General features: G+C 42.7%; 1 protein-coding gene across 1 annotated transcript in view; it reads right to left on the bottom strand.

The window, feature by feature from the left end:
• Positions 1–1,374: 1,374 nt before the first annotated feature.
• Positions 1,375–26,323, bottom strand: part of LOC124117074 (CD109 antigen-like) — a 45,447-nt gene continuing 20,498 nt past the window's right edge. Inside the window, exons 20-37 of the mRNA XM_046478777.2 lie at positions 25,882–25,999; positions 21,691–21,804; positions 20,895–20,996; positions 20,496–20,624; positions 18,860–18,998; positions 17,675–17,851; positions 17,188–17,269; positions 16,864–17,020; positions 15,197–15,271; positions 14,313–14,484; positions 13,550–13,761; positions 12,576–12,725; positions 9,732–9,794; positions 8,599–8,708; positions 6,507–6,654; positions 3,497–3,599; positions 2,682–2,767; positions 1,375–1,506 (exon numbers count right to left, since the gene is read on the bottom strand). Coding sequence (XP_046334733.2) covers positions 1,489–1,506; positions 2,682–2,767; positions 3,497–3,599; positions 6,507–6,654; positions 8,599–8,708; positions 9,732–9,794; positions 12,576–12,725; positions 13,550–13,761; positions 14,313–14,484; positions 15,197–15,271; positions 16,864–17,020; positions 17,188–17,269; positions 17,675–17,851; positions 18,860–18,998; positions 20,496–20,624; positions 20,895–20,996; positions 21,691–21,804; positions 25,882–25,999 — 2,155 coding nt within the window. The 3' untranslated portion in view covers positions 1,375–1,488. The remainder of the gene's footprint in view (positions 1,507–2,681; positions 2,768–3,496; positions 3,600–6,506; positions 6,655–8,598; positions 8,709–9,731; positions 9,795–12,575; positions 12,726–13,549; positions 13,762–14,312; positions 14,485–15,196; positions 15,272–16,863; positions 17,021–17,187; positions 17,270–17,674; positions 17,852–18,859; positions 18,999–20,495; positions 20,625–20,894; positions 20,997–21,690; positions 21,805–25,881; positions 26,000–26,323) is intronic.

Genomic DNA, 26,323 nt, shown 5'->3' with positions numbered 1-26,323 from the left:
TAGTAACACATGTCCCATAAATCAAGGAATAAGTTTTCCCCTTGAGTTTGGAGTGTTTGACAGTCGTGTCTAAAATTTAAAAAAACACCAAATTTTTTACATAATTGAACTTTGTTGTTTTCTGATATTACAAAAAAAACCAAGCAAATCCCCGAGTTTCAGAATCCACATGGTATTGATTCCATTTGTCTCAAATACTTTCTTTACATATAAAGATAGTTTCCCCTTGACTGTATTAAGGGTTATGGTTTGAGACAGGGATTTGGTGTTACAAATCTCTTTGTACGAAGTTTTCGGTGCTTTGGAATAAAATACAAAAGAGGAATGAGCATGTCTTCAGGTTTTAGAGTCAAAACAGAAGTTGATAATACTGAATAGTGGTTTTGGGCAGATAACTTCCTCGCTTAACATACACTGGCCTCACATGTGTAATTATTTGACGTATCACTTATACGAAGATTCTTCAATCTCAAACTATTAATGAAGAGATGCTTAGATATCATGGTATTTTGGGCCTTGTCAGTGGGAACAATTACATTACTTTCATGTAGAACATTCCCGTGAAGATCCGGGGTAGAATTGGTCTTCAGCAACCTTTGCTTTCCGTAAAAGGCGTCTATGATGGTCGTAAGAGGCGACGAACGGGATCGGGTGGTCAGGCTCACTGACTTGGTTGATGCATGTCATCGTATCCCAATGGCGTGGATCGATGCTCATGATATCAATCACTGGATTGTCTGGTCCACACTCGATTATTTACAGACCGCCGTCATATAGCTGGAATATTGCTGAGTGCTGCGTTAAACAACAAACAATCAAATCAACAATCATGTAGAACAGGAGATGAATTTGAAATACTAACAGCAACAAAACCATTTCCATAATCATGAGAAATATCTGCTGAAATCATAGTTCATAGATATGTCCAACTGTATTATAGCAGGTGTTTATGAATCACTATCAATTTGTGAAGATACCGTGTTTGCGCGAAGAGGTGAGGCTACAGTGGCATCCACCACAAACATGTGCAAAAGCAAGTCAAATGAATCAACACGGTAACGCATGGCAGAGGTCAAAACAGTGACTTGCATCCTTTGGTTCGCTGATGCGTCAAATCTAGTAATTTATTCACAATGGGACTAGCGAGAAAGATTGTAATTCAGTACACAAACATATCTCTATCAAGACAAACGGTCCCAACTAGAGTATAATTATACATAAGGGTCGTTCGTAACATGCGTGGCACCCACGTTTCTTAAAAGCGCCTCCATCCTCAACATACCTGTGTCCTCCTGTACACATGATTCGTTAATCCGGAAATATGTTACTGGTTCCGACCCGCCACCATAGATTCACTTCTCAACGACAAATGTGTTAATGTTGTAAAGCCTTTATTGTATCAATATAGCACCAACATGTTTACACGTGATTTTGCCAGGTTTATGGCTGAAAATCGATGTAGCTGGTCGTTGAGTCAGATTATGGTGTCTATCTCCCTCGCCTGGCCTGAAATAAGAGTAAGCCAACACTTCACACAAGTGAACACGTTAATGTGAGCCACCATTCGTCACCACTCGCCCCTTTCCGTAACCTGCAAGAAGACTCATCCCCCTATCGATGAATGTTATGTGCGAAAATACGACACACCAATCAGAATGCGCGTATGATTTCAAGTTCTTCGCCAAAGAATCCGTCAGATATAATTTTTGATTTTACATATGTCTTGCATCTAAAAATATACCCAAGACACAGTTAAATGTGTTCAGTCATACTGTATAATTCCTCACGTCCCGATGTGCTTTAAATTGCATCTGAAATATATAAAGTATATGGGGAAAGATATGTGAACCATTACGCAACGAGTTGACAATTGTTTTAGGTATGCCCGTTTGCGCTAAGACGGAACCCGGTCGCAAAAATGGCCATGAGAGGGACACGAGTCGCTATACGGCTTGTCCCGGAATAACACGAGTTGGTCACGAATGGTGAGCCACATCGGCAAGGTGATGTAGAAAAAGAAGACCAAATTGTTCTGAATTTCTACACTTCCTCCTCAACGGCGGTATAATGTACAGAAACAAAACGTGATCATAAATGAACGATGAATGAAAATAATTAAAATTCTCCAAGTGTTTTGTACTTTCGAGTATGGCGAATTTTAAAATAAAATAAAAGTCTGAGTTAATTGACCAAAATTACCTGATCTATTTGTAATAAACATATTTTTATGAAATAATGTAATCACGAAGAATGCGTGGAGTGTAAAAACAAAAATGAACTGTTTAGTATGGTCAGATGTATAGTGTAAACCATCGCAATTTGAGATATTGATTTGGTGTAAAATCGGGTTTTTCAGACGCATGAACATTCCGTAAGAAATGTCCTTAATGTCTGAAAATTGTGCAACTCTTCGGGGTCACTTTCAACATTTCGCCGCATTTTACAATATGAAGTTTTAATAATTTGTTTTTGAAATAATGGCTTCTTAGTTGACATAAATTTACATTTGTCAAAGTTGAGACAGTGAACAAATATAACACATTACAGTGATAATCATTTAATTTGTTTGAGTGGAAAATCACATTTTATAATAATAATGATTAATTCTCCTGTTTGATTATGCATGCATACTTTGTAGGCTGATTCTCATTGTACAAACAAGACATCACATCAGAACTCACCACGCAGATCTCGCACACCCCACACACGCTACAGATGTTGGAATTCTTCAGAAGCTGGGACTGGTAGAACGTTGTCACCTGATTGGCTGAAAAAAATGAATGTTATTGGTAAATAATTATTTTGCTGTATGTTGTTGGTAAATGCGCCACTAGACTTATTACACAAGCATTCACACAGTAATTCACTTTGGAAAATATATATCTGTGATGCAAACCAACATCGAGTGAGTGAGGTAATGAATGTTGTTTATCGCCGCAGCCAGCTATATCAAGGCGGCATGTAAGAGTCGAATCTGGACCAGGCAAACCAGAGAATGAAAAGATGAGCAACGATTCACGCCATTTGGTTTCAATTCCGCGTCATCATCCAAGCTACAGAGATTGAGGTGATGGTGAAATGGGGTTTAACATAGCGTTCCAGATATTTATGCTGGTTTTATAGCGCTAAGCCCACAGATATACCAAGCGCAGTTTAACATCGCGTTCCAGATATTTATGCTGGTTTTATAGCACTAAGCCCACAGAGATACCAAGCGCAGTTTAACATGGATATTCTACTCAGTCACATTATAATCACATATACTGCTTGTTTCAACCCCTTAATGCCTGAGCTTCCTCATCACCGCTGCCACAGATTCAAATATCACCTGTGATGTCTATTCATCTGATAACAACGTCGGTTTATCACAACAGACCTAGACTGATAAGGAAATCAGGTGACTACCATGCTGTGGGTCCCAAGCATCATCAACGCATGGGGTGGTCGGGCAGTTCTGATGTATTCATGTAAACATATAATTAGTGTTAACACTTACATGGCTCATAGTAGTCGTAGACTCTGACAGGGACGGGCTGTGACTTGGCCACAAGTCCTGTTCTCTGGAGGGTGACGGACAGACACACTGGGGTGGTCCCGATCTGTGACATTGGCAGAGTCGAGTTAGTAACACAAACAGTAGAATCTTGTCATAATGGTTAAATCTGCCCCTCTAAGTTACTTGCACAATATGATCGTAGGGCTGAGATTCTTGTTACTCCTACACTTTACATTAGCTGTGACGCTATGGGTCTGGGAGTATCACAGGCGTGGTCCCGATCTGTGACATTGGCAGAGTCGCGTTAGTAACACAAACAGTAGAATCTTGTCATAATGGTTAAATCTGCCCCTCTAAGTTACTTGCACAATATGATCGTAGGGCTGAGATTCTTGTTACTCCTACACTTTACATTAGCTGTGACGCTATGGGTCTGGGAGTATCACAGGCGTGGTCCCGATCTGTGACATTGGCAGAGTCGCGTTAGTAACACAAACAGTAGAATCTTGTCATAATGGTTAAATCTGCCCCTCTAAGTTACTTGCACAATATGATCGTAGGGCTGAGATTCTTGTTACTCCTACACTTTACATTAGCTGTAACGCTATGGGTCTGGGAGTATCACAGGCGTGGTCCCGATCTGTGACATTGGCAGAGTCGCGTTAGTAACACAAACAGTAGAATCTTGTCATAATGGTTAAATCTGCCCCTCTAAGTTACTTGCACAATATGATCGTAGGGCTGAGATTCTTGTTACTCCTACACTTTACATTAGCTGTGACGCTATGGGTCTGGGAGTATCACAGGCGTGGTCCCGATCTGTGACATTGGCAGAGTCGCGTTAGTAACACAAACAGTAGAATCTTGTCATCATGGTTAAATCTGCCCCTCTAAGTTACTGGCACAATATGATCGTAGGGCTGAGATTCTTGTTACTCCCATCACTTTACATTAGCTGTGGCGCTATGGGTCTGGGAGCATCACAGGCGTGGTCCCGATCTATGACATTGATAAAGTACAAAGTATTGCAGTCTCACAAAGGGTGTTCCACATACAGTAAACTACGGTTATAACGAACACGCTTATAACGAACTGACGGATATTACGAACTAACTTTTTAGTCCCGACTATTTGCTGTAGTTATGCTGTATATATGCTTATAACAAATTACGGTTATAACAAACTAAAATTAGTAGTCCCTTTGAGCTCGTTATAACCGTAGTTTTCTGTACTTAACAGAATCATGTTATGACGTGTAAATTATAGGTTTTTAGCGAAACATTCTTGTAACGTCATCAAACCCCAACATAATGTATAGTGTTGTGTGATGGGATGATCGCAATGGCCGGTAAATGTGAATTCTATGACTATGTTCACTCATTGTTTTTTAACACAATCGCCTTTGACGTCTGTCAACATGGGAAGCGATGTTCAAGCTGTGCTTACTGGGCCCTGTAGAGGTCTTCATGACCCTTGAAGATCCGGGGTAGACTAGGTCTTCAGCAACCCATGCTTATCGTAAGCGGAGACTATGCTTGTCGTAAGAGGCCACAAACGGGATCGGGTGGTTAGGCTCGCTGACTTGGTTGATGCATGTCATCGTATCCTAATTGCGTGGATCGATGCTCATGATTGTCTGGTCCAGACTCGATTATTTACAGACCGCCGTCATATAGCTGGAATATTGCTGAGTGCGGCGTTAAACAACAAATAAAACAAACAAAATCTCATTGTATCTCAATAGCGGGGATCGATGTTCCTATCAATCACTGGATTGCCTGGTCCAGTCAGATAGCTGAAATATTGCTGATTGGGGTGTTAAACAACAGACAAACAGAAATCTTCATCTTGGCGCCCATTGAGTCCACCACGGCGGCAAATGCCTCGTCGTTACAGGTACAAAACCAATTACCCTGCAGGTGTGATGTGCCTTTTTTTGAAAGATAAACGCCAGTGGGTGCCAGGTCGTGGGCTTAAGGGACACAGCGTAGGGAGCAAGTCAAAGCCAAAATCGGCACCTGAAGCCACTGCTATCTGTGACGTGTGCATGTTCACATTGTCCTGAAGCAGTAGCTTCACTCAACTGACGTCGTTCTGTGGCATGGTATTGACCATAATGAGGTATTAAATCATGATTATGCCCTATAACTGATCCAAACGGAAGTCATGAATGTGTCTACTGACGCCACTCGATGGTACTTCTTTAGTGGGGGTGAGATCAATTTTTTCTACTGTTTGCTCTGGACTCCTGGGGATGGTGATGGTGATGGTGATGGTGATGTTGATGGTGATGGTGATCTATCTAGGTCCCATCTTGGCTTAAAATGCGCATAAAAGATCATCAGGATTCTGCTGGTAACCGATGGAAAGGTCCCTGGAGGTCCTGAAGGCGATGTGGTAACTGAGTGAGTTGGGTTAAACTTTATTCTTCACTTTGAACAGTATCATCAGGGCATGTCAGTTTAATGTAAGAGGAAAAGATGAAAAGGATGCGAGTCATAGACATGTACCATGTTGTGAAACCCATGAGAACTGTTGTGGAGTTTACCATACAGGAACCATAATCAGGTCGAATCTAGAATGCGAACCCACGATCAGAAGATCTTCGAACGTCGAGTTAGTGAGTGAGTGAGTTGGGTATTCCAGTTATATCACGGCGTGTCAGCTTAATGTGGGAGGAAAGCCCGAAGTGATGCAGGTCTCAGATGGTTACCATTTCGGTGAAAACCACGAGCACGGGTATGGTGCTGACAAACCTAGAAACATAATCGGGGCGAACCGGGATTCGTACCCACAATCATAGATTTCTGGCATGTCTTAGGGACGTAACTCTGCACAGCGAATTGCGGCGCCTTAGACGACTGGCCCATCCGTGCCCGTATTCGAAGGCGAATAGCAGTGCTTAAGCCGACTGGGCGATCCGTGACCATTACGCATTTTTTTATCTAATATATTGGAAGATGTTTTGTACAATATGCAGAACATGTGGTGCAGTAGAGGAATGGCTCACCTCGTCAAAATACAGAACCACCTTCTTGTTGGGAGTCTCGACTCTCTTGAGGGTCTTCAGTCTGGTGAGTGTTTCAAGATCCGCCTCGAAGCCGGAGGGAACTCCGAGTTCCAGGATGGCCATGCCGCTGGTGCCCGTCGACAACCATCTGAGACAAATGGGATTTTGAATACCAAACAGAATCCTGATTGCAAAATTCCGATGCAAAAAAAATAAGTTAAATGTTTAAGTAGGGAGGCATTCCTCATGATGAAAGCTTCTGTGAATACTATGTGAAGAAAAACAAGAATATGTACACCATGTGAAGATATGTAAACATTATTCTCACTTAAGGAAACAATATTGACTGCGATGCTTTAATGACTTTCCCTCTGTTGAAAACCTGAAAAGCTCATGAAATCTACTGACAGATAAATACAGCGGATTCTTTCAAAATCGAATTTCAATGAAATTCTGCCCCCTCAGTTCCTTAAAAGTTAACATGAATACCCCACTCAGACACAGCATACTGACTCCGAGCCGACCAGTCCTTGTTTTAGTCCCTTAATGCCGAGCGCCTGACAGGGTAACAACAACTTCCATCTTTTAACGTCTTTGGGTATGACGCGGCCGGGGATCGAACCCCGGACCTTCCGCTCTCCGGGCGGACGCTCTACCATTAGACCACGGAGGCGGTTCTATACCCTGGAAACCGCAACAGCCTCACAACAACAAAATCATTTAGCAAGTTTCGTCATGACGCAGGTTTTCTGAGCGTTTGACGCGATTTGGTTACAAAATACACCAAAGAAATATCAGGTACGTTTATCCTGATGCAACATGATCGACCCTAATTTCACTAAAGTATAGTTGTTGTTTTTCTCTATCTGTAGTAGTCTGTTGATAGTCCGACAACTTCGCTTCATAACTGTCCAAGAAGTGGTCGCGTCATTCCATTTACAAGAAATGTATACCATATTTGGAAGTGACATTACGTATTACTATAATTTATGAATAAAATGTGCCTCGTTGTCGCTATTGACCTTTCTGGCCTCGACGTGTATTAACCTCAGTGGTTGACTTGTACTGCTGTATGCAAACAATGCTGCTGATCCGTGACGCTACCAAACCATTAGCTTTTACTTAAAATATTCACATTATACATTCTAGCGAAATTTGAACATTTTCGGTGTTGATATTTCAAATACTCAATGTCAGCCAAAATGGCAAATTAACGTCCTATTCCAACCAAGGAGTTTCTACCATTGAAGGAACAAAGTGTAACTCCAGTGGCACCAGTGCTCGCTCGTCTGAGGATCATCTAGACAGTAATGACAAAACTTGAGCCAACATTCCGTACCTTGTATCCCGTGAAGATTCCGGGGTAGAATAGGTCTTCAGCAACACATGCTTGCCGTAAAAGGTGACTATGCTTGTCGTAAGAGGCGACTAACGGGATCGGGTGGTCAGGCTCGCTGACTTGGCTGATGCATGTCATCGATCCCAATTGCGTGGGTCGATGCTCATGATATTAATCACTGGATTGTCTGGTCCAGACTCGATTATGTACAGACCGCCGTCACATAACTGGAATATTGCTGAGTGCGGCGTTAAACAACAAACCAAACCAAACCAAAACCGTACCTTGTTGCTAAGACATATACATGTGGTACCGATTTGACAGTTCGAAATGTGCCATGACTTTTGCATGAGAGCACAAAAGCGGTCCTTCCTGGTTATTTAGTTTATTAGTTCGACGTTTTATTTAAACTCTCATGGGAATACCTGTCGTGCATGACTTGGTCCCCGTTTGCGAACACCTTATCACGCATGCGACAAAGATAAGTACCCGCAAAAACGGCACCCATTGTTTAACATTAATCCATGTATGTCACGTCGTATCAGCTTGATGTGGGAGGAAAACACAAAGCAGGCCTTAGCCATTTTCAACATTGGTTCCACCCACGTGCACGGGTATGCTGCTTTCAAACCACGAAAGACAAACAGGGCGAACCATGATTTGATATATCAATAACTTATCCATGTTCCATGTCGTCATTCACGTGTATTATGGTTTGACGGTATGAAGTGTGATGGCTGCCCCCACCCTCACCTGGTGCAGGTCTGGACGGTGATGGCGTTGATGTCCTCCTTCAGCAGCGAGACGGTAACATCAAATGTTGGCTCCTCCACCTCATCCTCAACGTTGAAGAACACGGCGACCTGAACGGCATATAAGGGTTACTAGGTGTATCATAACTCATATTAAAGAAAACATAGCTTGCAACAATAACATGGTCCTGTTTAATTCATTGTTATGTTTTAGCATAATTTCCAGCAATATCATGGCGGGGAATTCGGCTGTACACATAGTGGGGAATCGAACCTGGGCCCTCGGCGTGTCGAGCGAACACTTTAACCAGCAAGCTACTCTACCTCCCTCATTGTTTTTGTCTAAACTGAACACATAACACAGAAAACTAAAAGTTGCTTAGTTGATTTTTCAAGACCTTGATGAAAAACGAAGAATAAGGCAGTTTTGATGGAGCAAATCGTTGTACTACTCATGATTACAAATGCTGCTTACAAACTGCTTACAAACTGCTTACAAACTGCGACTATGTTCTGGTAACATCCCAGCTACCCTGATGTTTACTCAGTATTAATACTTACCAGGGAGAGGGCACGGGTGGCCCAGTCGTCTAAGGCGCCGCGATTCCCTGTGCAGAGTTGCTTCCCTTGGGCACGCCAGAAACCTATGATTGTGGGTTCGAATCCCGGTTCGCCCCGATTATGTTTCTAGGTTTGTCAGCACCATACCCGTGCTCGTGGGTTTCACCGAAGTGGTTAACGTCTAAGACCTGCCTTACTTCGGGCTTTCCTCCCACATTAAGCTGACACGCCGTGATATAACTGGAATACTGTTAAAAGCGGCGTTAACCCCAACTCACTCACTCACTAACTTACCAGGGAACCATATCATTACATGGTGACTACATCGGGATACCGGGTCATAAACCTATGCTTGTCTTAAGAAGAGACTTAATGGGTAGGCTCGAAGGTAGCATGTCATCGTCCCTAAGGCGTGGATCGCTGCTCGCAGTATTAATCACTGGTTTGTCTCGTCCAGACTCGACTAGTTACATGCCGCCGTCTTATTGCTGGAGTATTGATGCGTTCAGCGTTAAACAACAAACAAACAAAATAAACTTTGCATGTTAACGTTTTAATCAACAATACACATACCTCAACGAGAGCGATGCCATTTCCTGTGGCCTCAACATTGACACCTTCGGGAATGGATGGTAGCTGGAAAAAATATAAAAACGGAAATATGTGAAGAACTTAAAATACTGAAAACTGTCTGAAAGAAAAATGCAAAAGGTTTATATGTATGCATACTTGGGCCCTCTTACACAAAGCGATCACAGCGCTACGACTATAGTGGCGCTAAGATCGCTTTGGGGAACGGGAAGCTGGGCAATAGCAACAAGATGGGAGTGATGCGTGCATAACTGGAGAAAATATGAAACCGGAAATATGTGAAGAACTGAAAACTGTCTGAAAGGAAATTGCAAAATGTTTGTGTGTATGATATATACCTGGCCCCGTTCCACAAAGCGACCATCGTAAGTCTATGTTTAAGTATGGGAGTTACGATCATCGATCGTAACGCTAAGACCGCTTTGTGGTCCTGGCGCTGGACAATGGCGGCAAGATGGGAGTGACTGTGTTAGGTGTGTAAGAATGTATGTATATAGTCTTTATTCATTAGGTATTGTAGGCCACAGGCCCATTATACATTACAGAGTTTACAGTGAGAGAGAAACATTATAACACAAAAATAAATTTTAGGTGATTTACACAAGACGTGTTTCATTGCTTTGTAAATGAATACGGATAGATTTTGAATGAGTAATACATTATTTGATGCCATTAAAATATTAAACGTATGTATGGAGGGGTACAGGTAAAACGTGTTGGGTACATATTTTCGTCTTAAATGTATATATCGATCACATATTTTAATAAAATGAAATTCATCTTCAATTTGATTGTGATTGCAAGTCAGACACAACCTTTCAGATTTTAACTCTTTTTTTTATACCTCCCAGTCTTAATTCGGACTTGGTGGGAACAGCATCTAAATTGCGCAAGGGCATGTCTATATTTAACAAGTGATAATTCTTTTAAATATGTTTCTAAGTCGAAATTTGTTTTGAATCAACTGTAAAGATTTGATTTTGAGCTTGATGAAATAGCTGCGTGCCAATTTTGTTCATAAGATAATTTTAGACGGAGTATTAATAACGACAGAAAGCTTGAGATATTACTTATAAATTGTTGTTCCCATATGTAACTTAAACCAGTAGAGAATAGGATGTGTTTTACTTTTGATGCCTTGTTAGTTTTACCATTACTACAGTCTGACAATAATAAGTTATAACATTTCTTTACCAAACGTGATTCAGGCATATTAATTATTTTCCACCAATACTTAACAACACGTTTAAATGCAGATATGTACATTGGGTATCTTCCGCATTCTCCTCTAGCAACATGGTTTGCGGTTGACTGTTTAACACATAAATATCTCTTACGGGCAAACATTTGTACAACTTCTATTTCTGCGTAATTATGAACACCCCAAACTTCAGAGCCATACAATAGAATTGGGCTGATTTGGGAATCAAAGATTTTAAAAAATAGATCATGAGGTAATGGATTTAACATATATAATGATTTAAGAATTCCACACAGAACCTGTTTCTGCTTGAGTTGATGCACTATTAACATGAGCAGACCACGGTAGTTATCTAGAGAATAATAATCCCAAGTGTTTGTAGCTTGAAACACATTCAAGCTGGTGCTCGTTAAAATACAACTTTTCGACTCTTGATAAATTTCCACCATTTTTAAAAACAATGATTTTAGTTTTAGCTAAGTTTACAGACAAGTGGTATTTATCGCAAAAACAACATAAAACATTAATTCGTTTTTGTAGCCCATAGACAGTATCTGAAAATAGGACGATATCATCTGCAAATGTATGTACCGTAGCAGTGAATAAGCCAGGAATTGTTCCCATTTCGAAATATTTATATATATATACAATGAACACGTTAAGCATCACAACATCTATATCTTTATGTATCTCGAACGTCGGTGTATCTCTTGTCGGAAATATCTACATATGGCTTTTATCGCATTTTGATAAATGTCTATGATAGCTGGCGGAACGATGGTACATGAATATGTTTCTCAGTGTGACCGCAACCACTAACACGTAATATCACGCACAAAAGGCTGGGAAGCAATTGAAAGGTAAGTCAAATAACGTTTGCCATGGAAGCGTTATAAAATATCTTTAGATAACCTGATATGCCATTTTTTCAATAAATGGTGAGCGGCGTTCTTCTAGGTTCATACACAAACCTGAAGAACTGTGTATGTCATACGTGGATAAATGATGAAGATGCAGAGGATGTGTGTGCGAGGTGATATGTATTGCAGTGCGTGTACGGTACATGTTTAACTGTCGCTGAATGTACGGATGCGCATATAACTGTCTCTGCACGTACGGTGCGCGTAACTCCCGCTGCATGTACGGGTGCTTGTTTATGTCCGCTTCGTGTACGACACGTGTTAAATCGCCGCTGTGTGCACGGATGCGCATATAACTGACGCTGCATCTACGGTACATGTTTAACCGTCGCTGTATGTAAGGTGCGTGTTTACTTCCCCTGCGTGTACGGTGCGTGTTGACCACCCCTGCGTGTACGGTGCGCGTTTACTTCCTCTGCGTGTACGGTGCGTGTTTACTTCCCCTGCGTGTACGGTGCGCGTTTAACTTCGCTGCGTGTACGGTGCATGTTAACTGCCGCTGTATGTACGTTGCGTATTTAACTCCGCTGCGTGCAGGGGGCGTGTTTAATTCCCCTGCGTGTACGGTGCGTGTTGACCACCCCTGCGTGTACGGTGCGCGTTTACTTCCTCTGCGTGTACGGTGCGTGTTTACTTCCCCTGCGTGTACGTTGCGCATTTAACTCCGCTGCGTGTATGGGTGCGTATTGGAACGCCGGTACTCACATCGACACTCTGGAGCACGAGCGCGTTGTTCTGGTTGACGGAGAATTGGTGTCTGAAGCTGCCACTGCTCACTGTCACCTGGATGTCGAAGTTGTTGGAGTACGCCATCTTGGCGAACTCAGACAGAGCCTGCAAGGCCATAACCGTATCCTGGAAAAATATCAATGTTCCACAGTTGTAAAACAGTTTGTTGTGGATGCAGACCAATTCCCAAATGTGATGAACATACTCTATTAAATGTATTAAAACGTTCATGTAAATGTATTTTTAAAAAACTAATCTCTCCACAGATAATCACCATATGGCCAAGTAGCGACATTGATAAATATAAAACGTTTTCTCCCTAGAATGTGCTTCATGAACCGAGCACAAATAGAAAAACAAAGGTTGGTCCTGAAGAAGCAACCCAGTTACGTATCAACCCAGTTACGTATCTTACGTAGTTACGTAGTTACGTGATTTATGTGAATGAGTCTTGTTATGTGGCAGCAGCTTTTAGTGGATAGTCGTAATGTTGATTGTAAGTGGCACAGATTGAATGAAGCGAAGCGCTCATACAATATCTCGTCGCCCACCTGCTTGGAAGTGTTAATTAGAGTTACCTCCCTTGGTGTGTATCGATGAACACCGGACATCATTGCTCATTCGCGAAGTTTCGAGATGTGATAGTTTCAAGAAGGCTGGCATTACATATAAAAGAGCGAGACCAGGGCGATTCGGGGCCTATGTACGTGTCCAGTGCGGACAGGGTAGCTATCTGAAAACACTGACTTTCTGCCAGCCAGGGGGCGGTCGGGTAGCCTAGTGGTTAAAGCGTTCGCTCGTCACGCCGAAGACCCGGGTTCGATTCCCGACATGGGTACAATGTGTGAAGCCTATTTCTGGTGTCCCCCGCCGTGATATTGCTGGAATATTGCTAAAAGCGGCGTAAAACCATACTCACTCACTCACTCACTCTGCCAGCCAGACTATACCTGAGTGGACGCGAATCCACCGTGAGGGTTACGCTGAGATGCCAACCACTTCATGATGCTCAGACCGCCATTGAAGTCATCCTTTTCCACGAATGTTAGCAGAGCGTATGACGTCATCTCGATGTCGATGGCATTTTTGGGCGATGGTGGTCTCCAATAACGGTGGGACTCAGTAGACGTTTTTTCGGGACGGTGCCAATATTTGAGACCATCTACAAGAATTCGTAAGTGATCTTTCAGTAATATCACAAAATACCAGCCTAATGTGGAGGCAAGCACAAAGTATAGCAGGTCGAGATTTTACAACCTTGTATACACCCACAAGGTGTTACTGTCATTCCATGTGACGTATAACTGCTTAAAACATTGCTGTGGTTATATCGTGGGGTGATAGTGCGTCAGTGTGGCAGAAAATACCAAATACAGTACACTACGGTTATAACGAACTCAAAGGGACCACTTATTTTAGTTCGTTATAACCGTAGTTCGTTATGAACATATAAACAGCATATATACAACAAATGGCCGGGACTAAAAAATGAGTTCGTTATATCAGTCAGTTCGTTATAAGCGTGTTCGTTATAACCGTAGTTTACAGTAGAAGTTTACACAGTATCATTATCTTGACACATCTGGGATTCGAAACAACCAGGAGCGGATACAGGTATCCAAGGGAAGCAACCCTGCATAGCGAAATGTTGCCTGGAAATTTAAGGGAAGCAGTGAACGTTATTAAAATGTTGCAAAAAATGGTGACCTTTACCCTTAACAATAGCATGAGAGTTCAATGTATCAAACAAAGAGTCGGCCTTGTTGCTGCCGGCCAGTTGCAGGGCATAGGTCATGATGGCCAGAGCGTAGTCATCTGCTGGAGTCTCATTCTCCAGGAAACGAACTGCCTTCGTGGTTGCCTTACGAATCCGCTGCTGGACAGCCTGTTTTATAAAGAAAATCCATAAAAAGTGCATGTGTAAGACAAGATGTTTGTTTACAGTACAGTTTATTCGTAATGGGTAGATATATTGAGGATCGTCACAGTATGATAGAACTGGTTCCCAATAACATATGCTTGTCAATGGAGTAGACTGAAATAGATCGGTCTCCAATGGTGCATTGGTGCCCCAAAGGCCTAGATCGTTGATTCTGTCTTCAGTGTCTGGTTTGCCTAATCCAGGTTATTTACAGGCCTTCAAGATAAAAGTTGATTACTGCTGACCTCAGCGTTAAACAAAATTCATTCATTCATTCATTCATTCATTCATTCATCCATCCATTCATCCATTCATTCATCCATTCATTCATCCATCAATTCATCCATTCATTCATCCATCCATTTATCCATCCATTCATCCATCAATTCATCCATTCATTCATCCATCCATTCATCCATCATTCATCTATCCATTCATCCATCCATTCATCCATTCATTCATCCATTAAGTCATCCATTCATCCATCCATTCATCCATCAATTCATCCATTCATTCATCCATCCATTCATCTATCCATTCATCCATTCATTCATCCATTCATTCAACCATGAAGTCATCCATTCATTCATCCATTCAATCATTTAATCATTCATTCATTCAAGCAAACACAAAAGTATGATTGTATTATATTCACAAATGTCTTGAAATGACATACCCTAGGAAGGTCGTTGTTCTCCAGCAAGGCGATGAGGACGTAGGCCGTCAGTGATACGCCTTTCCCCGCTCCTCCCTGGATAAGATGATGAGATAATTCAACTGGTGTTGTGCTAGGTTGTTAATCACTGCAATGTATACTCTCCAAAAAAGTAGGGGATCGTGAAATATAAATGTTCGGTAATCATCGGTCGTGAGAAGAAAGATTAGGTTAGAAAGACTGACGAGATTGAACGATTTTGGAACCAAAACAAAACACACCCGAATCACGGCATCTGGACCATATACTTCCTCCGTGTACGTAGGTAGGGGGCATTCTTGGTTTTAACACTTCAGGGGAAGGTCGTCAAATCGCGCTGAGCCATTGTTCTTATGTTGATTTTCATTATCCACTGTAACAGGTACGCTCTCTACTCTTACTTTAATGCTGTATTAGCGATCAGACTTGGAATGCGTTATCTCCAACGTGATAAACGCCTAAGGGCTTATGACTTGCTTCAACCTGATAGAACTCGGCGAGAGGTAGCCAGTATGTATGTGCAATGTGTCCAATGATTAATCAGAAACAAGGCGTTAAGAAATCGAGAACAAACAGCCAATCAAGTCACTGTTCACTTGCGCCAGCTCGGCGACCACGTGTTGAACCACCGTTAACACGTCGACACAATCTAGCCAGACGACAAGGGTGTTAAAAGCATAGAAACTGGGGAAATCTCCGAATAATGTTTAATGTTTTCAGATGAGTTCAGATTCACTCTGAACTTTCGGGATAGACGTAGACGTAAGATAACATTACAGATGTGGGCTGGGCCTGTCATAATACGAGGCGATCCCCATGACTGCCAGAACGTCATTGCATATTGTCTATGGAGGGATCGCTGGACAGTACGGGCGAGACAAAATGCGGGTGCCAACAGTCCGCCAAATACTGGTCCACGTTTTGTCTTTTAACACGATAACGCTCATGCCCAACTGACTCCCCCAAGCAGCAAAACACCAGCAACACAACGGCCAGCCATCAGTCTTGACCTTCCCTCAACAGAACACGTCTGGGATATTATCGGGAGACGTGTGCGCCGGCGTCAAAGACACCCGCTACGTTAGCCGAATTGGGCCAGGTACTGAGTGGACAAGACTCCCTCAAATTGTCATTGGGAGAATGATTTGAACCATGCCACGCAGTGTGTTTGACTTGTCAACTCTATTCAACGCGTGGCGTAGTTGTGAGAAAGTTGACCCAGCATTCCCTATTCGTTTAGCTGTTATGAAGTCAGTCGACTATATTGATCATTGGTCGCCATGAATTTTGAGCATGGTCAATTAGTTTTAATGAATTGTATATTGCGATCACGTACGGTAATCGTTAAGTTTAGCAATGTATGTACTAGATGATAAAATGAAGTATGTTACTGAAGGCAACAATGAAGCAAAGTCTGTCACCAGGCAAATGAGAGAGGAGTGATATCCCTTATCTTAATATACACGTTACATGAGCCTAACATCAGTGGTCATTTGTTGATCCGGAAAAGAATTCACAACGCTTTAACACATAAATATGGAATAAATCAGATCTGTTTTGGTGGTGTAGTTTCGATTCAGCTCACACACTCCAAAATCTTATTTAAGTTGTATAAGGGGTTTAAAGAATGACACTCTCTCTGCACTCACAGTGAGCGCTTTGTGGATGACTGTTCCAGGTTCAGGGAAGGAGCCATCTGCCTTCTGTCTCGCAATCATCCAGTCGATGGCTCTGGTCAGTACTTCATCGTCGATGAAGGTGTAGGGCTTAGCTTGGTGGAACGTCTTTACGACAAACGCTGTCAGCCTGGAGGTAGAGTCATGGGTTTAGTTGCAAATTGGCTTAAAAGCATCACTTACCCATTACTGATCCCCCAAAGAGTTCATTGCTCACGTTCTTGTCTTGTTCTTCAACTACGCCATTTGCCATTCACCATTGACAATGTTCTCACCAAATCAACTTGCGGAACTTACCACATGCTGCCAGATGGATCACGTTCACCAAAAGCACTGAAGGAGCCATCCTTGTGCTGGTAGGTCAGCTCTCTCTGGTATCCTGGAGGAGATTGGTAGACTGAGTTTGAAATGGGCTTGCCAGTCGTTGTGGGTCTATTTTCGGCAGCTCAACCCAATGTTAATGCATATGTTGCATGCGGGAATATAGCAACTCAAGTGCATTATGGTTGGCGGTAGCAGGGTGATTTACGATAAAGGAGGCAACAAAGGATAAACAGTATTGTGACGCTTCACTCAGTTATCAAAAGGTTTACGAACTTTGTTTCAGGTGTACGGCAGGGCAAACATTAATCCTTGGACACTCATTTCTGTATGGGACTTTGAGTTTGTAATATTCTATCACTAAGATAAGGGGTGATAGGTAAGGCAGTCAAGTGTTTGACACCAACCCTGTATCTCACCCAACAATGCCTATACTCTCAGTTCGAGAGGTACCACGACATACCAGATTCCATGTACTTGACTGCCTTGTCTTTTATGTCTCCTGTCAGCTGATTGGTTGCTGTCAGATAGTTGGTGACGAAGACATCCGGGGCCAACCCCAGCATAGTCTGCTCGCCACATCCGGTAGGCATGCGCAGAAGACTGTCTAGACCATTCACTGTTGGCCCCATGAGGTCGCCTAGGTGACAATATGATATTGTTTTAAGCACAATAGTAAACGTCATTACTGTGTGGGGTACTATTTGTTAAATTGATTTTCAATGTCTTCTCTCTTTTTTTCTTTAAGAAAACATTATTTGTTTTTGAACGAAAGTAGTTTTTCTCTTGACTTTATCATAAGCATGTGCTTATGGATCACTATCAAATAGTGATTATACCAAGTGTTCTCGAAAAGGTGGGGGTATCCTGCCCAGCCAGTCATAGTCTATCATGGCCGTAACAAACACATGCACCGACAATGACGTGTCAAATTTGGAAATGTCCGCCACATGTCTGCCATAAAACTTTTTGAACGCTTTATGGAGGCCTTGAATGCCCTGATCAGCGGCATTACCCCCTTTGAGTGAGTGAGTGAGTGAGTATGGGTTTACGCCGCTTTTAGCCAGCAATATCACTGCGGGGGACACGAGAAATGGGCTTCACACATTGTACCCATGTCGGGAATCGAACCCTCGGTCTTCGGCGTGATGAGCGAACGCTTTAACCACTAGGCTACCAGGCCCCCTTTGAAATGTTCGTGGAAGGTTCTTGGTGGATTGCTCCTCAAAAGTTGTGAAATGTTGACACGAAAGGCTAGAGCTGCGGGAATAATGTTCGACATAAAGGAAACGTTGACTATTCGAAAGTTGAAGACATCTCCATTGTCATAAAGTCTTGCAGATATTATTGTCACTCTGATTTTGTTTGCACAGATATCAATATGAAGCAGATGAGGCGGTCTCACGGAACCTTTTATTTCCAGCTGAGGTGGGTAAATCAGTGGAAGGAAATTGGCTATGTGACCATTATTGAATGAAATCAGATATTTGAAAAACCTTAAGCTTAAGAATCACAAAAACCAGCTTGAGATTTATATTTGTATTAAACATGGTGGGACTAGAACGCATGATGATAATTATCATGCACACCGAAAGGACTTAAAATGAATAGGAGATGGCGGCCCGTCTTAAGCATCGTTGCAACTAACCCACTGCGGTGATCCTAGCACTCTGTGATCCTGGTACGACGTTTTGAGGCAGCGTGATGGGGACAGACTTGGAGAAACTGGTGGCCTCCTTCAGGTCAATCAGGACAGGGACATTGTACTCTTTCGGGGTTCCCTCTGGCTGAAGAGAGATTATGAATACATGCTGGAACATTGTACTCTTTCGCGGTTTCTTCAGGCGGAAGAGAAATTATGAATACATGCTGGAACATTGTACTCTTTCGCGGTTTCTTCAGGCGGAAGAGAAATTATGAATACATGCTGGAACATTGTACTCTTTCGCGGTTTCTTCAGGCGGAAGAGAAATTATGAATACATGCTGGAACATTGTACTTTTTTGCGGTGTTTCAGACGGAAGAGAAATTATGAATACATGCTGGAACATTGTACTCTTTCGCGGTTTCTTCAGGCGGAAGAGAAATTATGAATACATGCTGGAACATTGTACTTTTTTGCGGTTTCTTCAGACGGAAGAGAAATTATGAATACATGCTGGAACATTGTACTCTTTCGCGGTTTCTTCAGGCGGAAGTCATTATATATGCATGTTGGAACATTGTATTGTTTTTGTGTTCCTGCAGGCTGGAGAGTGATTGTGAATATGTGTTGGAACATTGTATTATTTAGGATCTCCTTCAGGCTGAAGAGAGATGATTATTATTGTAAACATACATGCTCGTTTCACCCAAACGTGACCGGTTTGTGCAGGGTGTCACCGGTAGAGTAGGATACACTCACCTTTTCAAAAACACCCGGTGTCAGCACTGTTTGATAGTGATTCATGAAGGAATGCTTAGGAAATAGTCGGAATCTTACAACTGACTTTGCTTTTAGATGACAGTTAATATGATTATAGAAATGCTGCTGTCGCTTTTAATAATTATTATGCACCTGGACTGTTTCGAGCTGGTGTCAGGTGCAAAGGACTTCACCTGTGAGAACATACCTAACCGTAGCACGAACACCTGATGCCATCATTGTTAGTTGATTCGTGAATTTACAACAGATTAAATTTTGTTTATGCGATAGTAATGAAGATGAATATATCAACATTGTATATTTTCTTAACAAATATTAATATTACTTAAATACCGTACAGTGTCCATCAAGTAACTTTTGAAATCAGATACTGTCAACAGTAAACAACTGACCAAAAAGAGTGTGAGTGAATGAGTTGTGTTTAACGCTGCTTATAGCAGTATTCCAGTCAGGCGTGTCAGCTCAATGTGGGAGGAAAGCCCCAAGTGATGCAGGTCTTAGACGTTTACCACTTCGGTGAAACCCCACAACGAGCACGGGTATGGTGTTGACAAACCTAGAATCATAATCGGGGCGAACTGTGATTCGAACCCACAATCATAGATTTCTGGCGTGCCCAAGGGACGTAACTCTGCACAGCGAATTGCGGCGCCTTAGATGACTGGGCCCCCCGTGCCCCCGTGACGAATAAGAAGTAAGCTATTCAGGGGATAGTTGTGGGCGCCTGGTATGCAATGGAACTGTACCGTCCTATATGTAGGTGACATTAGCCCATTAATATCATATTGCATTCTTACCACGAGGCAAGTTTTTTTTTTGAATCAAGCAAGCACAAGACAGAGACAACCATTGGCCTTACCTCGACCAGGAGCTGTCTCTTGACGGCGTCAGCAGCGAGGGAGGATCGGGCGGAGACGGTCAGGTCGATCTTACCCAGGGTGGCGGGGACGATGGGGAAGTAGACCGAGGTGGCGCCACCTGCTTTCACCTGGGTTAGTAAAGTTATGACTGAAATATTGCTTTTCTTGAACGTCATCAGAAGGCATCGTCATTGATCATATGAATAAACTCGACGGGAGTCAGTGCACTGGAAATTGTTAAATCTTTTTTTTACGATATTGTAACATTAAAATAGTATACCAATCAGCATGGTTTGCAACAAACTGTACTTGTCACATGCAACCTGTATGTGTCACTCAGTAAACAGATATATCACACCACCAGTCTCACTCTCACTACTTTGATCGAAACTGCTTACGTGAATTCTCTGACTCTGATCTTCCGATTCTGTTCGTTCACGACCGTTGCCACTGACAACGACATTCCTGTATTCACCAGATTTAGGCAGGGTCACAACAGCCTAAAACAGACTTAGCGTATATTGAATTTGAAGACGGCACCTCAGTGGATTCATAGAAGCATTAGAGTTTAATTAAAATACTGGCCTCGTATGGATTTTCGTCTTCATCGAAAAGAGATATCATATACATGAAGTAATCGAAGCGGATTTGCTCTTTGGGACAGAACTGGTCATGTGAAGCAATCGAGGAGGTTGAAGGTAAAGCATTAGCTCTTAACGCCGAAGGCCTTGTTTCGATCCCCACTTGGATCCCCATATGTGTAGCTCTCACAAGAGAGAACTGTATCGTCCTGATGAGCGACAGGGATATCATTACAAACATCAGCGGCTTTGAGCAAGTATTCGTATCCATTTACATTAATCGAGAGCCCTAACACTGGAAGCAGCAACTAAACATATCCTATCACCTACTCATGTCGACGTTCTGGGTGAGATAGTTGACGAGGATGACCTGGAGAGCCCTAACACTGGAAGCAGCAACTAAACATGTCCTCTCTATTACTCACGATGACGTCCTGGGTGAGTTAGTTGAAGACGATGGCCTGGAGAGCCCTAACACTGGAAGCAGCAACTAAACATTTCCTATCACCTACTCACGTCGACGTCCTGGGTGAGATAGTTGAAGACGATGGCCTGGAGGGCCCTAACACTGGACGCAGCAACTAAAACTAAACATGTCCTCTCTATTACTCACGTCGACGTCCTGGGTGAGGTAGTTGAAGACGATGGCCTGGAGAGCCAGTTGTTCTCCTCGCGTCACGGAGTAGGGCAGGTTGAGGCTCACGAAGAAGGGGCGGAACACTCGGATCTGAACACGGGACATGTGTTAGCATGTGAACATGTCATAAAGTTAATACATTCGATAAAGGCCAGAACACTAGCGTCACTAGAAAACATCATCACGTCTTTGGTGCGTGAGTGAACAAGAAATTCCAGATAAACCGTATTCCTATCTAAAAACACAATTCCAAACCCAAGAAATAGTCTTTATTATATCATATCATATAATATGTGTATATACCGCACCTATCCAGATATTTGTATCTGCCGAAATGCGTTATTTTAACGCAGCCTTCACGTATTTCAGTTAATCACAGAGTGCGAGCTTGATGGGGAAAGAAAGTCAACGAGCACAAGTATTGCTCAGACACATACGGTAGATTAGAACAGTGCTTCTTAGTTCGTGAAAAAACATTTTGACACCATCCTTTCTCATTCTAATCAGTCAAATAGCCATGATACATATTAACTCTTGTGTAATATTGTATCATTACTCGTAATGGGATCAAGCTGTTGAATTAACCAGTCGTCTTCTAAAACCCCGGACAAGAAGGCCATTGGAAAAAAACATATCTAGATCGTTGAAGTTCAATACAGACCGTCAGCCCATTATTGCTTGAAACGTTCATAAATTACCTGAATTTGTGAGATGTTAAATAAGTTTTCACATCCTGGTGACAAGTGCATAAGCATCGGCTTACAAGTTTTTCTTTATAGCGTTCAGAACTTGGTCACACACGTAAGTCTTTCATGAAGCTTTTCGCACTGTTACTTACCTTAATCTTACCTGGTGGGCAGCTTGACAATGTAATATTTATTGTCGCACGTGGCCTTTTCACGAATGTGACTATTTCATGATCACAGTAATGATAAATATGTTACACGTGTGCAATCCCGCACACCAGCCAGTGACACATGGTAACTCATTGTCCAGGATTATGTTACTGCTAGGTATGTTACAAGTGTACAATCCCGCACACCAGCCAGTGACACATGGTAACTCATTGTCCAGGATTACATTACTGCTAGGTATGTTACAAGTGTACAATCCCGCACACCAGCCAGTGACACGTGGTAACTCATTGTCCAGGATTATGTTACTGCTAGGTATGTTACAAGTGTACAATCCCGCACACCAGCCAGTGACACATGGTAACTCATTGTCCAGGATTACATTACTGCTAGGTATGTTACAAGTGTACAATCCCACACACCAGCCAGTGGCACATGGTAACTCATTGTCCAGGATTATGTTACTGCTTGGTATGTTACAAGTGTACAATCCCGCACACCAGCCAGTGACACATGGTAACTCATTGTCCAGGATTATGTTACTGCTAGGTATGTTACAAGTGTACAATCCCGCACACCAGCCAGTGACACATGGTAACTCATTGTCCAGGATTACATTACTGCTAGGTATGTTACAAGTGTACAATCTCGCACACCAGCCAGTGCCACATGGTTACTCATTGTCCAGGATTACGTTACTGCTAGGTATGTTACAAGTGTACAATCTCGCACACCAGCCAGTGACACATGGTAACTCATTGTCCAGGATTATGTTACTACTTGGTATGTTACAAGTGTACAATCCCGCACACCAGCCAGTGACACATGGTAACTCATTGTCCAGGATTATGTTACTACTTGGTATGTTACAAGTGTACAATCCCGCACACCAGCCAGTGACACATGGTAACTCATTGTCCAGGATTACATTACTGCTAGGTATGTTACAAGTGTACAATCCCGCACACCAGCCGGTGACACATGGTAACTCAATGTCCAGGATTACATGGCTGCTAGGTATGTTACAAGTGTACAATCCCGCACACCAGCCAGTGACACATGGTAACTCATTGTTCAGGATTACATTACTGCTAGGTATGTTACAAGTGTACAATCCCGCACACCAGCCAGTGACACATGGTAACTCATTGTCCAGGATTATGTTACTGCTAGGTATGTTACAAGTGTACAATCCCGCACACCAGCCAGTGACACATGGTAACTCATTGTCCAGGATTACATTACTGCTAGGTATGTTACAAGTGTACAATCCCGCACACCAGCCGGTGACACATGGTAACTCAATGTCCAGGATTACATGGCTGCTAGGTATGTTACAAGTGTACAATCCCGCACACCAGCCAGTGACACATGGTAACTCATTGTTCAGGATTACATTACTGCTAGGTATGTTACAAGTGTACAATCCCGCACACCAGCCAGTGACACATGGTAACTCATTGTCCAGGATTATGTTACTGCTAGGTATGTTACAAGTGTACAATCCCACACACCAGCCGGTGACACATGGTAACTCATTGTCCAGGATTATGTTACTGCTAGGTATGTTACAAGTGTACAATCCCGCACACCAGCCAGTGACACATGGTAACTCATTGTCCAGGATTACGTTACTGCTAGGTATGTTACAAGTGTACAATCCCGCACACCAGCCAGTGACACATGGTAACTCATTGTCCAGGATTACGTTACTGCTAGGTATGTTACAAGTGTACAATCCCGCACACCAGCCAGTGACACATGGTAACTCATTGTCCAGGATTACGTTACTGCTAGGTATGTTACAAGTGTACAATCCCGCACACCAGCCAGTGGCACATGGTAACTCATTGTCCAGGATTATGTTACTGCTAGGTATGTTACAAGTGTACAATACCGCACACCAGCCAGTGGCACATGGTAACTCATTGTCCAGGATTATGTTACTGCTAGGTATGTTACAAGTGTACAATCCCGCACACCAGCCAATGGCACATGGCAACTCATTGTCCAGGATTATGTTACTGCTAGGTATGTTACAAGTGTACAATACCGCACACCAGCCAGTGACACATGGTAACTCATTGTCCAGGATTACATTACTGCTAGGTATGTTACAAGTGTACAATCCCGCACACCAGCCAGTGACACATGGTAACTCATTGTCCAGGATTATGTTACTGCTAGGTATGTTACAAGTGTACAATCCCACACACCAGCCGGTGACACATGGTAACTCATTGTCCAGGATTATGTTACTGCTAGGTATGTTACAAGTGTACAATCCCGCACACCAGCCAGTGACACATGGTAACTCATTGTCCAGGATTACGTTACTGCTAGGTATGTTACAAGTGTACAATCCCGCACACCAGCCAGTGACACATGGTAACTCATTGTCCAGGATTACGTTACTGCTAGGTATGTTACAAGTGTACAATCCCGCACACCAGCCAGTGACACATGGTAACTCATTGTCCAGGATTACGTTACTGCTAGGTATGTTACAAGTGTACAATCCCGCACACCAGCCAGTGACACATGGTAACTCATTGTCCAGGATTATGTTACTGCTAGGTATGTTACAAGTGTACAATCCCGCACACCAGCCAGTGGCACATGGTAACTCATTGTCCAGGATTATGTTACTGCTAGGTATGTTACAAGTGTACAATACCGCACACCAGCCAGTGGCACATGGTAACTCATTGTCCAGGATTATGTTACTGCTAGGTATGTTACAAGTGTACAATCCCGCACACCAGCCAATGGCACATGGCAACTCATTGTCCAGGATTATGTTACTGCTAGGTATGTTACAAGTGTACAATACCGCACACCAGCCAGTGACACATGGTAACTCATTGTCCAGGATTATGTTACTGCTAGGTATGTTACAAGTGTACAATCCCACACACCAGCCGGTGACACATGGAACTCATTGTCCAGGATTATGTTACTGCTAGGTATGTTACAAGTGTACAATCCCGCACACCAGCCAGTGACACATGGTAACTCATTGTCCAGGATTACGTTACTGCTAGGTATGTTACAAGTGTACAATCCCGCACACCAGCCAGTGACACATGGTAACTCATTGTCCAGGATTACGTTACTGCTAGGTATGTTACAAGTGTACAATCCCGCACACCAGCCAGTGACACATGGTAACTCATTGTCCAGGATTACGTTACTGCTAGGTATGTTACAAGTGTACAATCCCGCACACCAGCCAGTGACACATGGTAACTCATTGTCCAGGATTACGTTACTGCTAGGTACATTTGAAGTTCAAGGTTTAACAGAGATATACCTTGGCTGAGGTTGGTGCAATTCCAAGGCCGCTCTGACTGTTGACGGCGAAGGCGCTGGCCACCCAAGACGTGATGGTGTCTGGCACTGTTGTTGAGATGACGGCTTTGCCATCGGCACTGTGGTATTAAATAGTGATGAACACAACCAATAGAGGCGATATCAGCTTATGCCAATACTCAACCAAACAAATACTTGCAGCATTATTAGCATAGTTACTTGGTGAAAATATGTCTCATCTACATAGGTGGAACACTTTTAATCTAATGTGGACTTGTGGACCATTATCAAATGGTATACTAGTATTACGGAATGAAACGGTTTTTTTGCTGATTGCAAAGTGGTGGGATGGTGAGGTGAAATGGGGTTTAACGTCGCGTCCGTGATTATTGCACTTATTTAGCGACGTGCATGCACGTGTGTGTTGGTGTGGCTGCTTGTAC

Source organism: Haliotis rufescens, unplaced genomic scaffold, assembly GCF_023055435.1.
Source record: "Haliotis rufescens isolate VD_foot unplaced genomic scaffold, xgHalRufe1.0.p SCAF_7, whole genome shotgun sequence".
In the NCBI taxonomy this organism is placed as follows: domain Eukaryota; kingdom Metazoa; phylum Mollusca; class Gastropoda; order Lepetellida; family Haliotidae; genus Haliotis; species Haliotis rufescens.
Note: the sequence above shows the minus strand (reverse complement) of the source record. Positions and strands in the feature narration are given on the sequence as shown.